The sequence below is a fragment of the Alosa sapidissima genome, chromosome 15 (assembly GCF_018492685.1).
Source record: "Alosa sapidissima isolate fAloSap1 chromosome 15, fAloSap1.pri, whole genome shotgun sequence".
Taxonomy (NCBI): domain Eukaryota; kingdom Metazoa; phylum Chordata; class Actinopteri; order Clupeiformes; family Clupeidae; genus Alosa; species Alosa sapidissima.
Genome location: NC_055971.1, coordinates 8,885,951 through 8,908,389, shown reverse-complemented (window position 1 = coordinate 8,908,389; position 22,439 = coordinate 8,885,951). Strand labels below are relative to the sequence as shown.

The 22,439-nt window shown below is 40.4% G+C and overlaps 1 protein-coding gene across 2 annotated transcripts; it reads right to left on the bottom strand.

Moving 5' to 3' along the window:
* Nucleotides 1-13,124: 13,124 nt before the first annotated feature.
* tbx2b (T-box transcription factor 2b) lies at nucleotides 13,125-22,433 on the bottom strand. Of its 2 annotated transcripts, none has more exons than XM_042063523.1 (7): nucleotides 21,425-22,433; nucleotides 20,148-20,439; nucleotides 18,750-18,896; nucleotides 17,394-17,470; nucleotides 17,051-17,220; nucleotides 15,468-16,075; nucleotides 13,125-14,704 (listed from the first exon to the last, which is right to left on the bottom strand). In XM_042063523.1, exons 1-7 carry the CDS (start codon nucleotides 21,784-21,786, stop codon nucleotides 14,267-14,269), a joined length of 2,094 nt encoding a protein of 697 aa, XP_041919457.1. In that variant the 5' UTR covers nucleotides 21,787-22,433; the 3' UTR covers nucleotides 13,125-14,266. The 2 variants fall into 2 exon arrangements, with proteins under 2 accessions (XP_041919457.1, XP_041919458.1); XM_042063524.1 differs by having other exon boundaries at nucleotides 20,172-20,439.
* Between the last annotated feature and the right edge of the window lie 6 nt (nucleotides 22,434-22,439).

Sequence of the window (22,439 nt, the reverse complement as noted above, 5' to 3'; positions counted from 1 at the left end):
GAGAATGTTGCTGTCCATTACCAAAAATAATCATTGGCGCCAAAAAATAAAGCGGCAGGTCTCGTGACTAAGCGAGGCCTATAAAACTGTCTATCTAAACAACAGGTTATTTATCTGAAATTAATCAGTCGAAATAGACTTAAGGGAGTTAGTACTACTATTACCAAACAGTAAAATATGCTGTCGGTGGTATCGTCAAACTCACTCTATAGACTATCTGGACAAACCAATAAGTGAGAGATGAAAATTGGTAGCAGTTTCACTGAAGTTAACTGTACATTCACTGAAAGCTGTACACATTTCATAGCCCACAGCTTTTATACTCATTTTGTTGCAAGTAATAAGTCTACCATTTCATAGGCATTCTTGCTCTTCTCGGCTTGGTTGCCAATGACGTGAAAGGATTGCCCCAAGGTAGGCTATCCTCACCAGTTTACGCACAAGGCCATGAATGTATGAAAATAACGAATCGACTCTCTCTGTACACGTCTCGCCCACACATATAAACTTAAACAACTCGATGTGTTAATCGTATTTATATCGTTGAGCGGAGCCTCTATCCTCTATCCTTTACATGCTTGGGTAATCACACATGATTAAAATAGTCGGCCTTACCTCAGCTTTATTGACGTGGTGATACCCGCTCTCTCGGCCTCTGCACTCCCTAAAATACAGGCACCTCTCTTAGGGATTCACAAGCAGATACGTTATACCTTACAGTGGTATAGAAGATGCTGCTATAAAAGGGATGAATTTTTTATAGGGGCTGAATTGAGCTGGGTTTCTGAAAGGGAATTTAAACTTCACTCACTCCCACCATCACGTGGTACTGAAATTAGGAACAGGAGCAGGGTTCACTTGCTGTGACTCTAGCAGGCATGGGTGTTGCCCAATAGAGCTAGGACACGCTGAGCTTTCATTAAACATATAATATAACACGACAACGTATTTACCTTTTTGGCATTTACGCACTAATTTCGTTCGTCAATTAGCTGTAGTATCCATCTGTATATATTTTGACATCAAATGTTAAAGGTCAGTGGAAATTTAAACAGAAAATAAATATATGATTGGTGAATTAATTCGGCTTTTGCATATTAGGCTATTCCTTGGCCTCACCAATGAATTTGAAAATATTGTAGATGTTCGGACAGTTCAGGCAGATTCTAGTGTGATATGATAGCGCTGGGGATATATATGATCTTACTGACCATTTCACTCAAACGGACGGAAACTTTAGAAGTTGTCAAAGATGTGATACTTGACGTTTTAGAGTATAAACAGTATGCAGTAGCTTATTTACACTGCAGCATAACGGTCTTCAGGATAAATGCGACACATGGTGAAGAAACGATCAATGTAAGATGAACTTCACCGCACAGCTCATTCCGTATTTACCAGACGTTTGTTTATGTAGATAAAAAATGAGAGCAAACCGATCTGATAAAAATGTTTCTCATGTACAAGGTATTGCACTATTTATAGGCCTATACACTAATTAACATGACCTATTATTATGGTCTCAATGTACATTGTTTCACCAAATAATAATGATTGTGAACTAATAATGATTAGTTAATTTTGGTGGAATTATAGTGTATTACCTGCTTAAAAAACAGAAAATGTTGTACAACCTGTGTAGAAGGTAAAAAACAATGTAAGCAAACTGTATTGTATAGGATTATAAGATCTTGATCAACTTGTTTTTCTTCCTAACACTGAATAGAACAGATTGAACTAAAAAAACTTTTGAAGGGATTTTTTTTTTTTTTTTTCATTTTTAAAAATAAAAATAATTTAATTAAATGTAACAATGCAATCTCAAAGTCAAGTTCAGAGCATGCTGTGTTTCTATGCTCTTGCCCAATTTTAAGGGATAACTTTCCTGAAAGTGGTACAAACTGACCAGCGATAGATAAACTGGTGGTGCTTGACCTGAGGTCATCGCCTCAGCTAAATCATTCACTGGTGATTTACACCAAGGAGAGAGGGTTTTTCTTTCCCTGAAAAAACATTTTGCCTGTATAATTGGTCGGTGGACAAGGGGTGCTCTTGGCTGATAAACAACAAAGAGAGAAGGATGGGTGACATGGTCTCTCTCTCTCTCTCTCTTTCTCTCTCTCACTCTCCTTCTGTCTTTCTCCCTCTCTCTCTCCCTTGCTTCTTTCTTTTCCCTTCTCAGTAAAAACATGCCTCAGAGACTATGCTCATTTGAAGGCTGCATGGCAGAGGGCTGTGTGTTCTCTGAGCTTGTGCTGCTGGCTTTTCTCACATCCAGCCCTGAGTCTATCTGATTCATATCCCAGCATTCCCTCCTGACGTCCTCAGAAAGCCTCTTGCCCCCTGTGTCACAGACGCTCTGTCGTGTGTGCGTCCTACAGTTAGAGTAGGTGTGCCGAAGCACGAACGAAACGGCAATTCACACCATAGCTGCAGCTTGTAATGCTAAAGCACACTGCAGCAGCACCTCCACCCACGTACACACACACCCCTTGTGCCTCTGGACTGGTGCATTATGGGTAGGGACTGCCAGCAGTCCTGCATGCAACTCTGTGGTCTGTGTTCCCATGCATGGGAGAAGAGGAGAAGAGGGGAGAGTTGACACCCTGTGTGGCGTCGGACGAACAGCAGCCATGGCTCTGATGTAAGCAGGGGAGTGACTACACGCAAGAAAGAGAGAGAGAGAGGAGAGAGAGAGAGACAGATCTGCTCAAGAGAGACACAGAGAGAGAGAGAGAGAGAGAGAGAGAGAGAGAGAGAGAGAGAAAGAACACTACTCACCATATCTCACGTCTCTCCCACTCTCTCTCTTTGTGCAACCCAGGAACCTGAATAAACACATTCGTGCAACAATAGCCATCAGTTGAGGGAGGCATCTGTTATTGAGCAACACTACCACCAACAGCAACAACAACAGTGCTCCAAATGAAGGCTGCTTTCCTGCTCATTTCCCACCACCCTCTGCCTGACGCACACAGCTGATGTCTGATAATGACATTGCCTTTTAGGAGTACATGGTGCCAACTTCATGTTTGGAGCGACCTTACATTTGAACTGGTTAATTGGTGTTATTCTTTGAAGCATAATGAAATGCATCAAAGACACAATGTAAAATAATGTACCATCATGTACACTACACATTTGTTTTTCACAAATATTTCTTCGATGAGAGGAGCTAGCTTCAAATTTTGCAAGCGTAAAACTAACACACCCAGTCCATCCCACAGGCTAGCTTTTGTACATATTTAGGCAGCCCAATTATAATTCACCAGAGAGCAGAGTGGCTCTTGCCTGCAGAGAGGCTCAAAGCCCTAAGCTGAGGGGTTGAGTCAGTTCAGCCATGTGTGGTTTGGCCCTGCCCTTATATAACAACTTTGCAAAAAGCATCACTTTTTGCCACCATCTCTCTTTTCTTTTGTTTATCTCGGAGAACGTTTAAAACAAAAATGGTCACAAAAGTAAATGATACTGATGAATGATGAACTCAGGCAGCCAAATTGCTTGATGGCTGGATCCCACGTACCTTGGTTTGGTTATGCTGAGTATAGTGTATTACATTAAACATAGATGAAGTATGGTCAAAAAGCATTTGCTGTGCTATCTTATCAGAGGTGATATTGGCAGCCACTACGACATCATTGAACATTAGTCATCATCTATGGCAAGGAATTGATGGCAACCCTGCCATTATCCTATAAAATAACTGATGAGCCACCCCATATATTGGATTTACAATTTGATTCACTTTTGAACTTATCTCTGTTGTAAATCATGATGGGATGGCATAAAAAGTCTGACAACCACTTAATCCATGCCATATCTAGACAAGTTGTCTGTAGCATCCATGGTGATGACAAGCAATCATCCATACCTTGAGTTTCACACAGATACACCCAGCTCATCTAAATGTGGCTTTGGCTAGCAGTTTATGATGGGAAAGGATCGGTTCACACACATCAGTCAGACTAGTCCAGAGCCATTGATATGTACATTTTCAATGGGAGACTTTGTCACTGAAATAGTGACTGAACGGATAAAGATTGGTTCTAAATGTACCATACGTTCATTTAGCTTCAAGAGCAGAGAAGTATGAGTGGCAGACATCTAATCGTCTGACTCCATTGAAAACTTCGCTGACCCATTTCGAAGTTGTGTGTGACTCTGCTCCATCCACTGGCAGTGTGTGACTATTTTTCTCAGAGAACTAAAAACCGCGGGATCATAACCCTCGATTTAGTGGTGACCATACACTCCATTGTTCACTTGCCGTTCAGTGGTAGTATTTATCGTCAGTGTCGAGTTAATTGCTGTTTTAGACATATTTAGTGTCTTAGCGCAGGCTATTAGCCATCATGTGCCTTGTGGTTCAGAGGGCGGTCAGTCCAAATGGCGGCACTTGCAAACGTCTCCGCCATGGCACCCTGATCCCCCACCATGTGACATACGACATGGGACACAGTTGAGCCGCACATCAGAAGCTCATAAATGTGGTCCGCACGTTTTGCATGGTTTGGGCCCCAGACCTCCCAGGAGGGTTTTTTGTCTCTTTTTAAATCCTTAGACATTATATTCCACTCATGTCCGCTTTGGGAAGAGGGGAAAAGGGTGAATTGCTTATCATTTAGAAAAACGTTAAACCTTTAAGTGGAGGCAAGTCTTGCCAGTCTGGTTTAAAAGGCATCATAAACTTTTTGGCTCGAGCTCAAATGGGTAGGTTGGTTTTGAGAGGGGCCTCATCTTTTTTTCCTCTGTTTTTCACTGTACAGTCATACAAAGAAACCATTATCCTTTGGCGTAAAAGCCTTCATCAAAAAAAAATGTGGGTTTTGAATTGAAAAACATCATAAAAGACTGTTAATGGTTAAATATTGGACAATATCTTTTACTTTTAGAACTTTAATGTGATATCTCTATAACAACAGCTGTCATATTTCACAAAAATTTCTGTAAATTTGTATAATTCTCCAGACTCTACAGAGGTGTTTTCTATGCTTTCTTTGGTTCATTATGATTAATCTCTGTTTTTGTAGGCATCAGTTATAACTTGTGATTTATATAACAGTTCTAAGATCCTCAAGTAAACTATAATCTCACATGTTTGTTTAGGTTACTGATGTAGTTTCAACAAAAGTAACAATATTCCATAAATAGTTTGACAATCTTTTCTATAAATCAAGTATCCATATTTAGAATGCACCAGGTATTACTGTGAAAATACTGATGAGGTACTAGTGCTTTGCGATGTTTGACAGATAGGCAGACATTAGAAACAAACATTGCAAATTATTACTCTGTGCATAAAATATCTTAAATTGTTCCAATACATCCAAACAAACATATATTTATCAGTTCATACCTGCACCTGGTAACGATAATATCCCTGTCTAGTACTGTTTAAAACCAGTGCATGTTGATTACGTTGATAAAGGCTGTTTGCCGAAACATCAGTCTTGAATAAATAATATAAAAAGAGGTCAGTGTGAGGGTACTCTGTCCTTATTCAGTTCATACCTTTATGAAACGCAAATGTCCTTATTCAGTTCATATCGTTACCAATGAAACACAAATGTTTTTCTTCTTTAAGATGATATCAAAATATATACTGTTCCCTATAATGCTGACATTAAGATTGATGTTTGACATTGTTTATTCTTCCGATATTTTGATATTATTGATGCAATTATGAATATGTAGGTTATTTCAAAACATTTACAAAACTTGTATTCTAAGCAGTTTCTTTCTGTCTGTCTGTGTTAAAAGCTCCTTAACGTGTGTGTAAAATATGACAGGTCTCAGATGTCTATTTTTACCTATAGCAATTAAATTAGTAAAGTACTTAATTACATCAAACAATGCTGTGCAAGGGAAAAAAATCAATTAAGCATCTATTCACTTGGCTAAAACTAATGGCCCTTGGCAATTTGGCAAATTGGTAATTCTGTGGCGATGGACTTAAACTCATTTGGCTTGTGAGAGTATAGGACTGTATTCAAACTATTATCAAATAACGTTTAATATCAAATAACTTTCTGCAGAATCCCATACTGTGAATGTTTTCTACCTTTTCTTGGAAAAGTTTTCAAAAACCATTTCTTTCAGATTGCAGACGTCCCCTAAAATCCCAATGTTTCTTGCTCACTCAGGATTGAAGATATTACTGCAATTGACTCATGTTAAATCTCATGTTATTTACAATGAATTGGAAACATGGCCGGATCTAGAATAGGGCTGGGAGGGACAATGCCCCCCCCAAATATTTCTTCTGCCCCACCTAATTGGTCAATTTTAATTGACAGCTATTGAATCTGCCAATCACACTTTTCTAATTTGTCCTGTCTGAATTTCGAGGATGCTGATTTGCTGGTTGGATAGTATAAATACCGGAGCAGCAGCGTTCCCCTCCACACTGTGTGCATCACTTGCTGTTTCATACTTCAGTAGAGAGGGCTTAGCTATATTTCCATAAAGGTTATAGGCTACTAGATGTAATATAGATTCTTGTTGCTGGTTTAAATAAAGACCTTTAACTGTAGTGTTAGTGTTTGAATTATTCTCGTTTTGAATAAGGTTTGTTTTTTAGCTAATGTGCATGTTAGCTTTCTAAGGTGATCTAGCCAGTTAGTTTGTTAACATTGGTCATTCCTTAATTGTGTTATAAGCAGGGTGGGAATTTTACTGTTGCCCCTTGCGTTGGCCGTTACGTCCCTTTGAAAATCAGAGGTTCACAGGCCACTGTGGCCTTGGTGCCCCTTTCTTTCTATATTCTGCTTTGCATCCGACTAGCGATTTTTATTTAGCCTATGGCCTGTCAAATTAAGCTTAGCATTCACAACGCAAATTAATTTAGCCTAGGCCTATGTCTTTTACGCAGTGGAGAATGTGACAGTGCACGGCAAGAAAGAAAGTGCGTCCAAATTCACCCATTCTTTCCTGAACTAGCCTACTCCCGATAGCCTACTCTTCACACAGATATTATATGGATCACATCACACGAAAGAGTTTTTTCTCAGCTTTTAAACGATGTTAGCCGCAAGTTGTTGTGGTAAACGGTTCGCGAGAAAAGTAACTTTAATTTATTCATGTTACATTCTGCGCCCATCTCCCCACCCATTCATCTCGGTGGAATACTTCACAAATTTTTCCCAAACACATGACAAACCATATATCAGAAGAAACAGCAGACCTTACCGAATGCAAAACGTAAAGCATTCCCCTTTACAGTTAGCCATTCCAGAGTAATCCGGTTTTACATTTGCCGCAATGTCTATGTCATCTAATAGTCAATGCATGTCTCCAACTTTGGGCTTAAGGTTTCACGGTGTGTTTAAATTGTTCAATACATGATTTCATAACAGGCCAAATACAAAATAAATGTTACAAATATCACCTAGATATCTGTAAATATTAAAATCAGCTGACTAAGAGTTTGTCAAAGTAGCCTTAATGATCACAAAATGCTATGCATGCATGTAGACTATTTGAGTTTCTTAAAGCTGAACTGTGCTTAAAATGTTCAATACATGATTTCATAACAGGCCACATAGAAAATAAATGTTAAATATAGCCTAGATATCTGTATTAAAATCAGTTCTATGATTAACAGTTCTATGTAATATGTCATGTTTGCTATTAAATAAGGGTTTTTAAGGTGAAAAGTAAGGCATTTGTAGGTGAAGGTTTTGTTGCTTAGTGTAAATGTTGTGTGTGTGTGTGTGTGGGGGGGGGGGTGGTATTCATTGTGCCCACCCCAAATTTCTATTTGCCCCCCCCCCAATCTGAGCGGCCTAGATCCGGGCCTGATTGGAAATGACAGAGAATGTTGGAAGGGGATCTCTAAGCATAGAGAATCGTCATAAATACTGAGGGGAATCTCAGCATTTTTAGATGCCGAAAGCAAATGTATCATTTACATTTATTTACATAAAAGTCATAATTTACATAAAAGTCATCATTTAAACATTGTGTTTGGTGTTTGCATTCTGTGTGAAGTATTCACGGATATAGGGGTGCATTTCTGTGAGCTGCTTTATTTTAAATGACTGATAACTTTGGAGTTGACAAGGATCTTCATATAGAAAAATGTGCTTCTAGATGCCTTTGCTTTGTTGCATGACGTTGGGTTATGTAGAAGCTTGAGCAGCAAGACACTCTCTCTGCTTCTTCGTATCTCTCCATATGTTACTGTGCGAGTGTGTGCCAATGTGCATATTCATGTGTGTGTGTGTGTGTGTGTGTGTGTGTGTGTGTGTGTGTTTGTGTGTCTCAGACTCTTTCGTGTCAGACTCGGCTCCAGGCGTGAGGATGTGTGATGGCCAGTGTGTTTTCAGAAGACTCGGTGAGTTTAGTCTCCAACCCACCCTGGCCCTACAACGCTTCGTCCATCATGACAGAGATTGTTAGTCTTTGGTAATCTCCAGCGTTCATCTCGCTGACCCGGGGATCAGCTGTGTCAGGCCAGGCTGTGGTGGAGGAGGCTGAGGAGGTGGGCAGGGTGAGGAGGGGTCAAACAATTTCTCAAGGGTCAGACACGGCACTCCATCTTTTCCCCTGTCCTCTTACTGAGCTGGTACCTTCTTAAAGAGTCTCGTTTTACTTTAATGTACCTCTGTATGACTTCATATTGTGTTCCATACGTGAGGAAACACCAAAGATGTGCGTAAGAATGCTACTCTCTCAGACTGATTGAAAGAGGAAAAGAACAAAACACACAAATGGTCCACATCACGTGACACTGACTCATTTTGCCTTCTGAAGATGTGTTGCTGAAGCTTCCCCAAATGACTTGTCACGAAAACCTCATTTTTATCATGACTTTGTTTGATTTAGCCAGATTTATTTGACAGTATTTTCGTATGCGGCGCAGTGAACAGCTTGTGTTGAAAACGTGGGGACCAAGGGGGTGGTTTTTTTTTTTTTTTTTGCTTTTCTTTGTTGATTGTGGAGCTGTCTGAAGAGTGGCATTCGCACTCCGAGCATCACCTTTGATCTGCGCTGATGAATTGTGTGGCCCATCGCAGAACTGTCAGGCTGAGGCCGAGGGTGTGGAGAATACTCCGACTTGCTTCTTCTCAAAATGTGAGTCTGTCAAAAATAGCTAAGAGTTCCATAACTCAAACTAACTGGCACAACCACTCCATTCTCACAACAAAATAGAAAATATAACAAGGGCATACAACAATTTAATGTCAACAGCTTTTCATTATACGCCTTGAGACGGTCCTTTATGCCTGACCACACAAGTGATATTTTCTTATAACCATTCAGAGGGCATTTGCTTTATACATCATGATCATGTTTAATTAGTAAAATATTAGTTGTAGTCCACTTTAGAGTAATTTTTAAATTAGAGACTAGAATTTGTATTACATGTCTTACCAAATGATGAGTTATGTTAAGAATCTTGGAAGCTATGTATTTTCCCAAGACTGCAATTATTTGATGTTTATGATATTCATGAATCAAAAGATTTCCAAAAATATGTATTCCAATAATATACAAAAGTATTAGAGTTGTGTAAGAAAAGAGACTCACTGCGACATCTAGTGGTCATTATTTGTACTGCAAAAATATTTTTCCTTGCTGTTACAGATAGCAGAAACATTACTTAAAAAGGTCATTCCGCATGTGACCTCAGACGTAAGTATTACTATGACTAGAAGTACTTTACCATTTGGTGACAATACAAAGTGAAGCTGCGTTCCCACCTTAGTCTATTTTGGCAGCACTCCCAGGTTGGCATTTCAGGCAGTGACACAGGTTGAAAAGCACAGTGACAGGTTTCCAGTGAACCCTGCAAATGTCAAAAGTGAATCATCAATCCTTGTCTATCCTAACAGCGTGACGGGGGACCTGATTTGACTGAATCTTCTGACAGCATTCATCTGTGTGTCCTCATGATGACTACAGCTGTTCCTGTGTCCAGGAGGTGGCAATGAGTCTCAGAGCAGACATTCCTGAAGGTATTAGATCAAGAGATTCTGGACTCAGGACACTGACAATTAAAGCACCATAATCCAGCCTGATATATGCCGACAGTAAAATACCTTCCTGGGAGCAAAAGTGGAATTACTTTTTCTGGAACAGACGTCTGCAGGTGAGCTGAGACCTACAGTAAGACTCAGACATATGGCCTGTTCCACCTTCCACATCTGAGCTTTGTAAGGAAATATTGTTGGATATTTTGGATGCTCCTGCATTGTAACGTGCTGTGGGACATCTCCCCTGCTTACAGACAAGGACATGCTTTGTGTGGTTGTCTGTGAGAGGAGAGCATTCACCAGTGGAGTTGGCTGGTCTTTGCGTCGTGTTACTGTCCATGCACAGACACAGGTGCACCACCTTTGTCTTAGCATCAGATAGTGTTTGTATCCACATCAATAAGGAGACTGATATGCCCACACTGGAGACATATATGCCAAAATACATTTGTCTAAAAAATGGCTCTATGCCACCAGGTTTATAAAGTACTGAACTAATCAACTGGAGTAAAGAAACAAATTTGTTAAAGATGCTATTAGATGTTATTAGATGCTATATAGAATGTTATTACATCAACATTTTTAACAAAAAATATTTATATATGAATACCACTGACTTTAAGATTCCTCCTGAATTATGTTTCTGGAGCACTGTTCATATGTTCCCAAAGAGGGCAGTGCAGCTGTTCTTTTTCACTAGTTGCATATGTTCAGAGAAGCACTGTGCAAATAGCCTGCATGCATACACAGACTGGGAGTTCAAAAGCAGTGCAGTCAAGGCCATATAGTAACACACTGAATTACAGTAGGGCATATCCTACTGGTCTGGGATGGGTAACAGTGAACTGGTTGCTATGGAATATTCTTAAATAGTGTTTGTTTGCCAGGCAAAATCTCAGTTACAATAGAAAAATGACAGCAAAAAAGCTTTAGCTTTTAGAATAAAGTTGTTTTGTAAAAATAGTTGTTTTTCCCTCTGTGGATTTAAGTGTGTGTATGTGGTTGTTCATGGTTCATGGTTTTATTTATCAATATACAACACTTTGTCTAATTGTAGTAGCCTAATACAGACTTCATGCCTTAGCAGACAGTTATTATTAAAGTTATGAAAGTCTTTTTATTCACGACTGACAAATGTATAAAACTGCTCCCCTTCGACTGCCACACACCAGAAAATACATGCGAGGGACATTGTGTTTGACACTGGTTAATGTTTAAGCAACAATAGAAAAATAACTGCACATTCTGATCATCGACGAAAAACGTAAACAGACTTGGCCTTTTTATCCACTACCATCACCAATAATTAACAGTCATTGCAGTCTATTGATTTGTCAATGACTGATTCCTTTGGACAAACGGTGCAAGGTCGAGCAGCTCGCTCTGTTAATTGGAGATAACAGAGTGTAACAATGGTCCCTTAATAAAATGGAAGCTTGTGATTATGGCGAGAGAATGAAAAGAGAAGAAAAGAAACGGGAGAGAATCTCTAATTAGGAGCTGCAGCTCTCGGGATGTGCCTCAGCCTTTGTGAGCGGGTGTGGGGAGGCTGTGTGGCCGGCAGGCAGGCGACAGGCGCCGGTTGCCGGACAAAGGACTGTCTGCTGCCAAAGTAGTTAGGCGTCCAAGCTCCCATCCTTCCCAACTTCCCTGCCGAGGCGCTTAACCCTTTCACCATGATATGGGCCTGTTCCTTGTGAAGGTCGCTCTTTCTATTCCTCTGTGTCCCCTTCTGTTACACACACACACACACCCCACACACACACACCACACACACACACACACACATGCACGCACGCACGCACGCACGTAGGCTATGTACTTGCGCGCGCGCGCACACACACTTGAATTTGCAGAGCGGTTAACACATGCAATATTTTGCATATAAACGTTATCATGATTTACATGGGATTTATCAACATCATTTGGCTGTTGTTCGAGGCACCCCCACAATGGTTGCCCTAAAACAACTGCGAGCGACAAACAAAATCTTGTATTACACATAAGCTATTATCATAATGACTAGGACCATAATGATTTGTACCTATGGAAGCGCAATTGGCCTACATTTCCATCCCTACATTTCCATCCCAAAACTCTGTTTATAATGAGATGTAAAGATGCCCCCTCATATCATATTTCCTCAATTCAAAGAGATCTGCATCTCCGTGGTTGAAATTCTGAAGTCTCAAAGGTCAACGGAAGAGCAGAGGAAGTGGGTCATTGAAAAGGCTGTGTGTTATGAAAAGGGGGGTTCGTTTCCGTGTGGAGAATGCCTATAAATACACTTACATTACTATTCTCTTACTATAAATACCACACAATACTGCACAATAGCAGAATAATTTAGACCGGAAAAGACAAAAATAAATCTGATTCTCGTCATAACACTGATGGGGTTTTTTCACAGTAGACTTCTTGAGTTTAGAATTTCCTATAGAACACACAACAATGTTCTCTTTTGAAATTGTGCCATTTAATATCAAGCGTCGCCTAATACTGGTTATTATAATTCAGAAATAATAATAGAACTCGCATAAATTCACAAGCAGCCTGCTGCTAAATAGCCTACGTCTAATGTCTGACAGCCTATTCAGAATCTAGTATGCTGTTTCTAACAAAAAAATAAAGAAATGTAGAGAAAATAAGAAAATAATTTCACAAAATGTAACCTACTTTAGTTAAACATTTTTATATATAATCTAAACACTGTTGTATGAGAAATCACACATGGGAAGGAACAACAGAGGGCGCTATACACCTAAAGAGTGGAAAACATTCCTCAACCAATTTCAGAAGAGCTCAGTTTTTCACTGTGCAGTGTACATTAGTTTGCATGAGGCTGACCGTGAAAATCGCCTTCACAGGATGGTAATGATTTAGAGAACGCGACACCACTTTTGAGAATATATTGTTGACATCACATTGGGAGTTTGAAACCTTTGTCTTCCAATAAAAAGACACTTGATGAACAACGGCCTGTTGTAGCCTATTTACAGTATAGGCCTTGGGTCTCAGGGCTGTGCATAAATATGTCTCAGCATAAACTTCAAAGAATGAAAAACATAAACCTAATAGTCTGTGTGTCAATCTAAGTTAACTAACTGATTAGCGACAAGTACAAACAATAAATAATCAATAGGCTACTTTCAACACATTGTTTTTTTTTTATTGAAATTGTGAGAGAATAAAAAAAAAATTCCCGGACAATCAGCGAAGGGGATATATGCGTATATACCCAGTTCTTGAAGAGGAATGTAATAGTCTCCTCTGTGTTGGAGTGAATGAACCTGAGGTTTTCTACCTTAACAACAATCCGGTATCAAAGTTGGGGAACTCATTCCCCAGTGATAAGTGTGTTTCAGTTTTTTTTTTTTATTTCAGCAATTGCTACTATGCAATGATGGCACACGTTTTCCTTCACGTGTCACAGGCAGATTAAACAGCAACGAGTCACAGATAGAAACATTGTTTCTGTTTCAAACCAACAAGCGCTAAATAGCTTTCATTTACATATACGTTCAATGTAAAATGAAAAAAAAAAAAAATGTAACGAGTTAAATTCTAAATATTATATACACGCCAATGTACAGCTTTGAATAAATTAATACCAATTTGCATATTCGTGGATCCTTATAGCTTATGTACAGAATTATTTTTAATTACATAAATAGCCTAGTTAAGATACAATTGTCCGTCAGCTAGTATATTGAAAACGGGTGAAACTAATTTTCTTGTCTTGCAGTGTCCTTCCCATCCCTTTTGAAATATATTTCATTATTTGGACATAGCTTGTTTTGTTTTGAGTCCATGGTCCTTCTTGATGTTGAACCGCTACTCCTCTGCCAAAAGCAATAATTTGAGGTCCAGTAGACATCGCCGACATGCTCTTACACAAACGAAAGCATATCTTTCTCCACAAGTACTAGTGACTTGTACTCTGTCCACCTCCTCGTAAATTGTCGACCTCCTTCGAATGATGCCGAGGCCTTATCAACATGCTCTACATGAAATATATTATTAGTTGTAGATTGTCTTCGCAGCATTCCCTAAACCTGGTCAAGTTTTCACCACTAGAACATCAAGTTTTCTCCTATTCTGGACTGATATATTCTTTTGGTTGTAGGCCTACATATGACTGTAAAGTGATTTTTTACTTTATTTTATGGGCACAGACAATTTTGTCAATCCGTCCTTATAGGTAGGGGCATGTTCACCTAGAAATAACCATCTCTAACCTCCCCAATAATGTCAGGTGATGTAATGGAAAGTTGCAGGTATCTCGCAGGTCACTTGGGAGAATCCCGAGTCGGAGATGCCTCCCTCTGACTTTCCAGGCCACTGACCAGTCTCTGAATATTCTGGAGTTCATTGATAGATTCCTTCATGGATGATTTGGGCGATCCGTTCCTCTGACTAGCTGCAGCTTTGTGGTTATGCTCAGGTGCAGGGCTCGCTTCCCTGCTGCCGGATTTAGACGATTCGGACGATGGGTTCAGGCCACTGGGCAATCCGGTGGTCAGCAGGTTTGTGCTCTGAGGAATGGACACAGGGAGCTGATAAGGGCTGAATCGCAGGCGAGGCCGGGAGGCGCTGGTAAGGAAGGGATTCCTCGAGAGTGAGGAGGCCGTGCTGCTCGTGGGGAGAGCAGAGGCCGCAGCCGCCGCTGCAGCCATGTATGTGTACGGGTATGGGAAGAGGCCCCCAAAGGTTGGCATCGGAATACCCTGCAATCAGAAAGATTCAGAGAAAACATTTAGCAAACAGAACACGCAGCAACACGCAAAGCATGTTCCCCTGCACTTGCTTTACAGTAAGAGTGAAAGGGCAGATTCCAAGCTGTTTGCACAGCAGGGTATGGTGCACGATCCCTCTCTCATTCTCTTTAAAACAGGCATAACGGTTTGGCTTTATGAAGCCTTTTCAAATCTTCTGAAAGATGTATTTTTTTTAGAAAAATACATTTCTCATCTATTAAAAATGGATTTCTACCCCCCCCCCCCCCCCCCCCCTAAATATAATTCAACCAGTGTATTAAAAAAGAATACAAAGACAGACCGTCTTGTTAAATATTCCTATTTGTTTGTCATAGGAAGAAATTATGTTAACGACTAAACTAAGTCAGTCAACTTATAAATCATACCATAATGACATCAAACAACCTTAAAACCCAAATGTTTACCAACAGTGCAATTAAACAAGACCATATGATCAAACGTAGGCCTGTGTACAAAAGAATGACTGGGACAGTTATAAGACCTCAAGTGTTGCCTTCAGTTAATTACAGGCTATAAAATGTGGTATCAAATGTAGTCAATGCCCACAACTACAGTTACTTTCTTATTACGACATTTTACATAGGCCTAAGTTCTTTTTAAAGTACACTTTTTGGACCTTAAAAAGATTACGCGTGTGCTAAAAACATGGCAAAAAGGTGTGACAAAAATCTAAGCTGTTAAAAGCAACAACCAGATGTTGATACGTGCTTACCTGAGAGGCGAGCATGTGTTGCGACAGGTGAAATGGTGAAAAGGTGCTCGGCGTATTCCCAGTGCTTTGGCCTGAAAGACTTCCGTTTTCCAAGCCACTTGCTCCGGAAACCGAGGCCAATAGATGCCCCATGCCCATGGCTGAAAAAGCGCCAGGGGCCATAGCAAACTGTCCGGGGTGGAAAAGTAAAGGTTGTCCGGTGTTCAGTGGGTTAAAGAACTGTTGACTATGAAGGCCTGAAAGGGCTAGGCTTTGTAAATGGCTGGCGCCAAAGTGAGAGGGGCTCTCCGTCTGAACCATCAACGGGGAAAAGCCCTCTTTCCCGCTCAAGCCGGCATTATCCACGTCTTTTTTAGAAGTGTCTGTTTCCTTCCTGTGTCTGTTCTCAGTCTTGTCTTTCTCCAAGTTTCGGATACTGAAGATCGAATCGCTTGGTTTTTTGCTGTCTTGATAATCGTCTTTCTTCTCCGCACTGGGCCTGTCTTTGACCCGGTCATCACATCTCGGACTAAATGGCGATCGGGGCTCAGGTCCAGGGCTGGTTGATGGTGCACCACGCTCATCAGGTTGGTCAAGTTCCTGCTCACTGTCAGAGCAAGTTTTCTCATCTGTCAACAAACAGCAAAACAAAACATTTTGAATTTAATGAGTTTTGTCTGGGGCTACAGGACTGGCAACGTTAGGCTGGCCTACCCAACATAGGTCTAGTTTTTAACAAATCACACAATGAAATATATTACCTCACCTGTAAACACGGAGTGTAACGGTGTGTAATGTTGCATGTTTCAAAACTCATAAAATCGTGGTTTGGAAAACTGAGAAACATATTAAGTAGCATAACTAAATTATTTTAAAACTGGAGTCATAATTTAGTGTTAACCTCCCTTGTCAAACCATTTCCTTCCTAGATGTACGAGTGCAATAGCTCTATTTAGAAAGCATCACTTCTGAAGAGTATTATGGGTGTGCTTTAGAACTGTCTACACTTATATTAAATGTGCTTATTATCGAATTGCATTTATTTAAGATGGAGATGATGTGTGGGTTTAGATCAAGCTGTCCACGACACCCCAAGGTAACATTTGCAGTATTCTTGTAATTATTTTTCACACCTGACATCAAACCATTTCTGGAAACTGAGCAAAGACAACAGAGGTTATGTCGGCACTCGATGTATTACTATAAGGTACATTATAGTTTTATAGGTATATTTCCTAATTACCAAATCCATAGTATGCTTGAGCGTGTGTGTGTGTGTGTGTGTGTGTGTGTGTGTGTGTGTGTGTGTGTGTGTGTGTGTGTGTGGGCTACTTGTTTCAGAATTTGACCTGAATACCTTGGGTTAGCCTACTTTTTGTCATGGTAAATAGATACACAACCTCTTTAAAAATATGCATTGGTATTTATACATTTTAAATATTATTGTAATAGTTTCTGGTATTCACTCTCACTATGTAGTTGTATAGGACTACGCTGACCTCAGGGCCTGCACTAGTTCCTATGAAATGAACCAGTGACAGAGAAGCGCCCATGCCCAATTAAGGATTATTCGTAATTACGCATTAATGCAGAATGCTATTTACCCCGACTGCTTCGGCTGAACCTCAAGGGACTAGACGCCGGTCTGATTGGGGAATGACCACCGTCTCTGCCTCCGGTAGGCTCACTGGAGGACGCATCGGAATCACCGCCATCTCGGTCTGCTTTGCATTGATCCTCATATATACGTAGTGATGGAAGCGTCAACTGTTTTCTAAAAAAATGGAGGATTGGTTAATTATCAACAATCTTGGAAAACACGAAAAAACTACTTGAACCATTTGATGGCATTGTTGGTCACTTAAAGCCTATAGGGCATGTGATTTAAAAAAAAAAAAAAAAAAAAAAAAAAAAAAAATCACATTTGGGTCATGACCACCAACTTACCTTTTTTCTCTTCTTCCATTTCCCGTGTCTCTAAATCCTTTGGCAAAAGGATTATTATCAATCTTCAGTTGTGTTATCTGAGACAGAAGAGACAGAAAAGAAATTAGAGAGAAAGTTAGAGTGATAATAATGATTAATTTGCCCATTATATCCCCATTGATGTTGCTGTTACAATACAATCGACACTGCCATTACCACGGACACTATGATGGGGACAATTTTCAAAGTATTAGTTTATCAGTGGGTGTGACGTGCTCTTCTAATCATTTACTTTCAGTTAAACACGCTGTCTCCTTCATTACAATGATGGCACGGAAGGCTTGCATTATTAATGCGTGTGTAATGATCGAGAGTTGCCTCCACGACCCCCGTGAGAGGGGGGTACGTCCTGTCTTACAATTAAGTTGTTTCATTTTTCCATAGATGTATCTTAACTCCATGGAGAGTGAGGTACCCGGATATACTAATATATGATATGATATATGATATGATATTATAGTATATAGTCGTTTGTAAAACCTTGCTCTTGCGATATTTGCCCTGTTTCTTTCCCCTCCAGGTCATCCATGCAAAGTCTAGGTAGATAGTCTACCATCAGGCCCTGTACGTTTCGGCTGTGCATAGAAGAGGTCCGTTTTCCTCCTTGCCTTCTATGGACCTCTTGAGGAATTCATGAATGAGCCAATCAGAGGGCCGTGGATCTCTTTGCCTTGTGCCCTGCTTTGATCGCACTGCTATACGGAGTGTGTAGCTCCCGGACACATACTAGCGAGTCTAAGTGCCTGCTAATCGATTGTGACTCTTTGCCATAAACTTTACGATACCAACAAGCCCACCAGGCCCCTCGGACACGGATGCCAATTAAAATCGGCAGCGAGGGGAGGTCGGCCATAGGGAAAGGAATTAGAGTGGAACAAAAATAAATATAGTCACTAAATCTTTTACTACGTCTTACGGATACATCTGCGAAACTAAGTAAAGTGTCAGCTATAGCTAATATTTCTCCAAATGGTTTCACCACCATGAAGGAACGCGAATGCGAATCTGGATCAACAGCAATGCGCGTAGGCCTATTACTATAACCAACATGGGTGTGAGAACATTATTAATGTTCTTAATCCCATCTTGAAATATCCTACCAAAGGACGGGCACAAACTGTCAATGCAACAATTATAAATAAAAAAGTAGGCTGTGAGGTGACAACCTAATCCACCTAGTTTTGGCAGTATGGACGCAGAAAAAGTTTGGACGCAAACGGAACTTCCTATTGAATAACTCTTGTAAACCCCGCATAAAATATAAATTGAACATGAGACACAAAAGGACCAAAGAAAAATCCCATCAACACATCCTACCTTGTCATTCTGATAGGCAGTGACAGCAATGAATTCTGTTTCGGGGAACACGTATGTCCTGAAAGTACTGTAGGGCAGCTTCAGAATGTCGTTGGCTCTCACAATATGAAACCTTGGCTGGTATTTATGCATTGAATTCAAAATAGTCTGTGGGAGAAAAGGATGCCTGTTATAATAAAATACTCTCGTACCCATGTAACAATATCCCTTGGTCAAATGAACGCATAAAGGCTGTGACCTTTCTCTCCTAAATAATATCAGCCGCAGCAGTCCTTAATGTAGGCTACTTATGTGTTTACGTATTCACTTTTTTATTTCACCCAAATAGGCTAACGTAATAGATTACTGTTAGTGACTACAGAAACTGTACCTAATAGAAAAGGTCACATGACTTGGGCAACAAAATCCCGGATGTCACAGTTGATGTAGTCTACTTGATTATTTCAAAGCGATTATAATGCAGGGCTAAAATATAATGCAGTCAACTAAAAAAGTACCAGGTGAAGCAGAGCACGCATTTCTAATACACTGTACCCGCCATTGTCTAATAAACAAGCCCACTTGACCGCATCAGAATGCAAATAGTTGTGTCTGCATGGCATGCAGATTTGCTATTTGTTTAGTCAGTTTGTTCTCTTGCCCCGAGAAGCCCACTGTAGTTTGGGCTCAATCTTTAAAAACATACCCGCACATGTATAATTGAATATTGCACTCACTCTCTGTGTGTTTATGCTACATAAAGCCAGAGTGGGCTTGAGGGGGCTGGCGGTGAAATACGTAGAGGCCTAGTGTACGAACACAGGCTGCTTTTCACTGCCAAGGCTTCCTATGCCCAAATGAAGATATCAAACTAGACTAGCCAACAGGAGGCTCTGTCTATCGCAGCCGTGTACCGAGTCCGCTCTGTCTGACCTGATTTTTGTCTGTTACCTGATTTAGCTCTACAAAACTAGTCACAAAAATGCATGAGATATATATCTAACACATATAAATAAACACGCACAGCGTGCATTAAACGTTTATCAAAACACAGCATGAAAACAATTGCCAGTATTGCATAAATAAGCCAAGCTCTTGAATTCAAAATATTAACGTTAAGCTGATTTCCAGTTTATCAACAGCAACAGAAGCACGTAATAGCTGCGTGCCTGTTAATTTACTTACTTAAACAATAGACTAGACCTTGCTTTTGAATTGGCCACCATATTAAAGTTAATGCATCAAATGCACACCAATCCAAAAGTCTTATAATATATGTTATGTTAAGTTAACGCTAACATGTTTCTAATTTAAAAGTATACTTTTAAATGAAACACTATTTCGAGGACCTTAATATTTTAAATTCAACAACTTCATCCACAAAACAGCAAGCTAGACATATATGAAAAAAAGACTTACAGCGGATAGTAAGCTATTACTTACAAATCCATGCTTGTCCGATATATTGTTGGTCAGCTTGAGTTTATGAAAAGCAACAGGCTTGGCCATCCACTGCTCTCCGGTGGCTGGACTGTCCGGGTGGATGTACATTCGCTTGGGCATCTCCGGGTCGGCCTTTCCCGCAACCATCCAGCGAGAATTATGGAATTTGTAGCGGCAGTCGTCGGCAGCGACTATATCCATTAGTAATATATATTTGGCCTTTTTATCAAGACCATTTATTCGGACTTTAAAAGGTGGGAACATCCTCCTGTAAAATCCAAACATGCGATATTAATGTATGAACAAAACTCTATTCACAAATGCAGAGTAGGCTATGTAGGTCTACCCCAAACACACACACACACACACACACACACACACACACACGCACACAGATATATAAGCTACCACACATTCAGTTTTAGAAAATTATTGCATCGGCTCTCCGCATTTTCATATCATATCCTATTGTCTGTGTTACATTATTTGAAAGAAAAAAACTCGCACTAGCAGTGTATTTGTCAGGTATAGTTGTGGAATACATGGCAAATCATGAGTAGACTAAAGCTTTAGTCAGACAGGGACATCTTCAAAAACTGGTGTTCAGACTAGTGTTCAATTGTGAGGTAAATTTATGTTGGGGCACCATGCCCTAAATCACAATTCTTCGTAAGTGACAGCTGTTTACAAAATCCAGAAGCTCAACTGCCATTACAGAATGCAGTTTGAACTCTGGTTTAGTTTGTTCGGCTAAATTCCTGGAGAGGCTTTGCCATCGCAATTTTATTTTTGGATGCAAACGGCGGTATTGTAAGGGGGGAAGTTCTTAAGTTCTATTGTGATCAGGCTATATCAGTGATATTTTCAGCACGTAGGCTACTCTAACAAACAATCATACATACGCTACACATAGGTCAGAATTGCTTTCCTTTAACAAAATGGATGGTTTTAGAAAATAGCCCGGAAATTTGCAGTAGCCTAGTCTATAATAGATATACAATGATTGTTGCTATTATTTACTTTTGTTGACCTATAATTATGAATTTAACGTGAAGTGACAAATGACAAATGTTATAAAAAAAACATCAGTCCTATCAAATGAGCTCTCAGAAATCAATGTAGAATTATAGCAGTCAAATGTCACTTTACAGATTATTTAAATGTAGGTTAACAAAAAATAAAGCTAAAGGCATGATCGTGACAAACAGCACAATGGCTGGAGCGCAATGTCAGCAATTCAGACGCTTCCTCACCTGCCAGATTTCGTAATAACCATTTCGGTTCCTAGTTTATGGAACTGGTCCCACAGATCCTTGGCCTCCAATGTCACTTTTGGGTCGTCCTCGACTTCTTCCTCCGGCTCCAGGCTCTTCAGGCTACGCAGATGAGCTGCCTGGTGGTGGTGACTCAGAGCCGGATGAAGACCTGCCTCCGCGGCTCCGGCAAGGGTATGATCCGGAATGGGCTTGGTGAGAGCCCCGGGAGGCAGCGTCAGCGCGGGGAAGAATGAGGGTTGAGCAGCCGCTAGGAAAGCTGACATGGGGAAGTCAGTTGCCCGATGAGCGTGGAAGGGGTGATAAGCCATGGCAGTCCCTGTGAAAACTGGATCTCTCATCGGTGCATCCAAAAATCGAAGTGAAATTTTGATAGAGCTTGGTATTTAGGTTCCACAAAACCCGCGCGTATCCAGAGAAATCTACTTTTGAACCAGTGGATATACGGAATAACCTCAGAAAAAAATAAACCACTGCAAAGAATGATCTCAACACGGTCACTGGAGGTATCGCGGAGAGCAAAAGGCAAGCTTGGTGGGAAACTACCACTTTAACTCCCGGAGCGAATGATTCCACGAAGTCCTGTAATAATATCAGTCCAAGTGAGCGCAACGACACTTTGGATGAAGGTTTGTGCTCCGCTGTTCTCCAACAGTCGCTTTCAGAAAAATAAGATTACTCTTTCGATGCGGATGTCCATCCAAGCGCGATCATTCCAGCCAGACGCGGAGTTGAAATGGTTAGGTCTTACTCTGTCCACTGTAGAACTGTGAGTATCTCACATGTCCTTCCTGCTCCGATCTCAGCACTAATGAACCAAGCCCCCTTGATTGCTGATTTTACGCTTCCTGGACCAATTGTGGGCCTCTATAGGCGTGGTTTTGACAGCTCCGGCCAGGCTCGAGAAGAGGGGGTGGACAAGAAGGTGTCGGAAGCATTAGCAGTAAGAAAACATGTCAACAGAATAAAATATTAACCAATGACAGAAAAGATC